The following is a 5,000-nucleotide window of genomic DNA, read 5'->3' as shown; positions in this document are numbered from 1 at the left end:
TCCCCGATGCTATTGTACTGTCGCAGCAACAGGCTATGGGGGAAGAAATGTTGAATTATCTTGTTTATTCTTCCATGAGGAGGGGGGGGTGGGGTTAGTATCATGGCTTGGTACGATGTATTATTTTTAGGATGTATATTTCAAAAGATGGGTTCTGAGTTTTGTCCGTTTCCTGTCTATCTATATGTTCTGTTTCTGGACCCTACTGTTTCCAGATCCGGAAGGAGGTATATAGGCATTTGATTACCTCGCCTTTTATCACCTTAATTATTAGTCCTTATCACCATATGTAACTACCTGCCTATGAATCTATTATCTGTTTATCAAACCATTAACTTACATTCATGTTACCACATCATTTTATTGATCTATTAATATGGTTATCATGTATCTATCAAAACATATTTTAACTCACACCTCTAATTCAGTTACTGTTTATCTTAATATTTCTTTTCATCAATGTCATCACATTATTTAAACTATCTATCTCTCCACAGCTTTCAACCCACACTTCTAACTCAACACCAATCTACCTCTCTCTCTAAGCCTTCTCAGAAACTATTCCCCTTATTTCCCCTTATTCCACCTCCCTTTTGATATCCCTCCACCCCTCCACCCATCCACCCATCCCCCCATCACTCTCAACACCAATTTATCTCTCTCTCTAAGCCTTCTCAGAAACTATTCCCCTTATTACTCTTATTTCCCCTTATTCCACCTCCCTTTCGATATCCCATCCACCCGTCCACCCATCCACCCATCCACCCGTCCACCCATCCACCCGTCCACCCATCCACCCATCACTCAGCACTCGAGGTCCACGCACCTGAACATCTCCCTGATAAGGATGGGGTTCTCAATGAAGGTCTCAGAGGCCCAGCGGACGATCGTGTTCACAAGGACCTTCTTGAATTTGTCGGCGCTGTCGAGTTCGATGGGTTCCTTCGCCACGGGTTCGGGGGCCTCCTCCTTGGACCCGCTGAGGATGGCAAGGACCTTCGTCATCATGCCCTTCGTTTCGGGCTCTGGTGATTCCTGTAGGAGGTACAGAGACGGATATGCGTTAACGATTGTCTGATTGATGATGTGCGATTTTGTGTGTGTGTGTGTATATATATATATATATATATATATATATATATATATATATATATATATATATATATAGATATATATATATATAATATATATATATATATATATATAATATATATTATATATATATATATATAATATATATATATATATATATATATATATATATATATATATATATATACACACACACATATATATATATGCATATATATGTATATATATATGTATATATATATAAACACACATATACATATGTGTGTGTGTGTGTGTGTGTGTGTGTGTGTGTGTGTGTGTGTGTGTGTGTGTGTGTGTGTGTGTGTGTGTGTGTGTGTGTGTGTGTGTGTGTGTGTGTGTGTGTGTGTGTGTGTGTGTGTATGTATATATATATATATATATATATATATATATATATATGAAACATATAATACATAATATATATAAATATATATATATATATACATATATATACATATATATATATATATATATGTATACACACACACATATACATATATGTGTGTGTGTGTGTGTGTGTGTGTGTGTGTGTGTGTGTGTGTGTGTGTGTGTGTGTGTGTGTGTGTGTGTGTGTGTGTGTGTGTGTGTGTGTGCATATATACATATATATATATATATATATATATATATATATATATATCTATATATATATATATATATATATATATATATATATATATATGTGTGTGTGTGTGTGTGTGTGTGTGTGTGTATGCGCGCGCACGCGCAGTATACTAGAAACTATCCTAAACCTCACCTCAGCCTCTCCCTCTTCCTCCTCTCCGCCGGGGATCTTGGCCTTGACCATCAAGTGGTCATGGAAGTCAACGAGAACAGTCCTCAGCTCCTCCCGGCAGGGCGACTCCTCGAGCTCCTCGTCAGTGAGCAATTTGAAGCCGAGGATGGCGTTCATCTGCTCGCGGGGCGGACAGCGGAACTCGCGCGTCTTCTTGGCGGCGACCGACGAGGGAAGGTCGGACTGCTTGATCTCGATGTAGCGCCGCAGCTGGTCTTGTTGGATCTGAAAGGCCATTGGGCTTCATTCGTATATTTTCTCTTCATTTCAATGCGTTTGACTAAGAAAAAGCTTTCTAAAATGATGAGGAAAGGAAGGGATATCACATCAATAAAAGGTTTGCCTTTTTATCCTTACATCGCCGACGTAATCCTGCGCGAACGCGATGATGCTCTCGACGCGATGACGCTTCTGCAAGTCCAGGAGATGGTGCAAGACGTAGCACAGCTGCAGTTTCACACCCTCGGCGATCTCCATTTGCAAGATACCCTTCCTGTTTTCATCTCTACCCTCTGGAAATGAAGAAAACAAAGTGAGAATGTAAAAAAATATATATATATTTTAATGGAGTTACAAATTCTTTCCACGATCATCCCTTGACATCTCCTGACACTAGGGACTCACCTGGATCGAATTCTGGGTCCCAGGTCTGAGGGTCGATCATGATGAGGAGCTTTGTGATGTCCTCGTCCTGAAGAACGCCCACCAGGAGCAATTTGTCCACCAGCTTTAGCAGCGGCCTTCGAAATAACATGACAAATTACAATCACACCCTTTGAATTTCCCGGTTCAATAGCGCTCCCTCGGATTATCCCCAACTAAACGACATAAACAACAAGTCTTAAAAAAAAGAATTTCCGATTTGCAAAAAATCTGACCTACAATTTATATATACAAAAAAAAAAAAAAAAAATCTGACCAACAGCTTGAAAACAATGCCTCACGAAAACAACAACAACACCAAAAACAATCCCATAAACTCACACGAAAAGATTCTCGTTGGAGCCGCCGATGGGGTCTCTGTTGTGCACTTGATTCGTGTTGACCGCCTCGTTGAGCGACGCCATGACGAACTCCCGAGCGACGTCGAGCGGATAGTAGGGCGACGAGAGGCCCTTGATCGTCTCGATGTTGGCACTGGGACGGGGGGTGCCACATGAGGCGTGAATCATCGAGTGGATAGATAAGTTATCGGCGTTAAGTTGGTTACTGGAGGATCGCCAAATAAGGAGAGGATAGTATATATACACCGAGAGAAAAAAAAAAACGGAACGAGCGAATACAGAGAGAAAGAGATAAGAAAAAAAAGAAAAAAAAAACACAGCACGCGAGTACAGTGTTATAATAAAAAAAACAACAAAAACCAAAGAAGCGGAGCAGAAGGGTTGAGTTTCCAGACGTCCGAGGCATTATGGTAATTTTTTCCACCGCAGCAAATACGGGATTCGATGGTAGTCATGGGAGAGACCAGCGAATTGCAGGAGAAGAGGGTGGTTACCGGAAGGTGGCGTGCAGGCGGGGCATCAGGGTGTTGTCGGTGATTGGTGGGTTGGCAACAACACATAAAATAAAAGAGGAAAAAATAAAACGTTAAGGGTGTTTGGGTTGCAGTTTAGGGTTATATATATTTATACATACATATATATACATATATATATATATATTTATATTTATATATATATATATATATATATATATATATATATATATATTATACATATATACAGTATATATATTTATATTTATATTCATATGTTTATATGTTTATACATATACATATAAATATATATGTATATATGTATAAATGTGTATATATATATATATATATATATATATATATATATATATATATATATATATGTATGTGTGCGTGCGTACGTATGCATGAATATAGCTTTAAAAGATATTAGAGCCATTACTAACGTAAAGCAAAGTGAAATCACAAGCTACAAAATACCAAGTATCTTGAATCAACAAATTAGTTGATGAAATATCAAAATAAAAGCCACAACATTAACACTGGCACCTAAATACATTATTCTGAAAGTGATTATCAACGACTATAGGAACATGAATAAATCAATTGAATTCTCAGTCTCAAAAAAGTGACAATGATTTAAGTGGCCAATGACTAAGAGAACCACAGTCAAAGAAAGCAAGTTACATTAGACTGAGAGATAAACAGTCCCCCAAAAAAGTGACATACATCAAGTGACAGGACACTAGGATACCCAAACCCCCCCCCTCTAAAAAAAAGAAAAAAAAAGTTACGTACGAGATGTCTGACATGGTCATGACGGGGCGGACGGACTCGGTGTGCGTGGCCGACATGGAGTTGCCCATTCCCTCCTCCTGGTAGATCTCCTTCAGCTCGTTGCTCAGTGGCACGATGAACTCGTTCTGGGTCACCTCCCTGCCCAAGGTCAATGAGGGTCAGTTTGCTTTTATTTGTGTGTGTGTGCGTGTGTGTGTTTGTGTGTGGTCATATTGGTCGAAGAGGAGATTGAAAGTGTGGGAAGAGTATTCGAGATATGATTATGCTTTAGTATGACTATTTGTGTTGATATCACTGCAATGGTGTTGATTATTTAAATCAAAATAACAAGAAAAACGTGTTGTTGAACAAACAATAATAACGATGATAACGATAACGATAATGACAAATCTTAAACCGTTAATGATTCAAATGATAATCATAATACCAATACAACCACAACGGACAATAATGTGTGCCCATCACCATTACCAACACAGCCACCATCACCACAACAACGAACACCACCAACACTATAAAACTCCAAACCACTCACATCGTGGAGGCGAAACTCTCCAGGTGAAGAGAAATCACGAGGTTGTAGAAGCCCATCCTCAGCGGACCCGACATGTACTCGCTCTGCATCGCGTAGAGCAGCTGCCTCTGGTCCACGTGGGAGCACAGCGTGTGGGCGGCCCTGTAGTTGCTCTGGTAACACACGGCGCAGTACAGGGCTAACGTCTGCGTGTGGAACGAGAGTAATTTGTCGTACTCGATGAGTTCTAGGATGTCGATGCAGCGGTCCTCCTCGGGGATGTGGAGGGCGAGCATTGGCAC

At 39.9% G+C, this 5,000-nt stretch overlaps 1 protein-coding gene across 1 annotated transcript in view; it reads right to left on the bottom strand.

Annotated features, from left to right (window-relative positions):
- Positions 1-5,000, bottom strand: part of RyR (Ryanodine receptor) — a 177,923-nt gene that overhangs the window by 55,752 nt on the left and 117,171 nt on the right. Inside the window, exons 32-39 of the mRNA XM_086555430.1 lie at positions 4,720-5,000; positions 4,185-4,322; positions 2,894-3,046; positions 2,534-2,649; positions 2,267-2,421; positions 1,871-2,134; positions 827-1,035; positions 1-33 (exon numbers count right to left, since the gene is read on the bottom strand). The exon at positions 1-33 is cut by the window's left edge and continues 150 nt beyond it; the exon at positions 4,720-5,000 is cut by the window's right edge and continues 96 nt beyond it. Of these exons, the coding sequence (XP_086411556.1) occupies positions 1-33; positions 827-1,035; positions 1,871-2,134; positions 2,267-2,421; positions 2,534-2,649; positions 2,894-3,046; positions 4,185-4,322; positions 4,720-5,000 (1,349 nt within the window). The remainder of the gene's footprint in view (positions 34-826; positions 1,036-1,870; positions 2,135-2,266; positions 2,422-2,533; positions 2,650-2,893; positions 3,047-4,184; positions 4,323-4,719) is intronic.

Source organism: Penaeus japonicus, unplaced genomic scaffold (assembly GCF_977035675.1).
Source record: "Penaeus japonicus unplaced genomic scaffold, GWHDUDI00000001_assembly GWHDUDI00000031, whole genome shotgun sequence".
Lineage (NCBI taxonomy): Eukaryota > Metazoa > Arthropoda > Malacostraca > Decapoda > Penaeidae > Penaeus > Penaeus japonicus.
The sequence above is the reverse complement of the archived record's forward strand: the minus strand, read 5'-3'. Positions and strand labels throughout refer to the sequence as shown.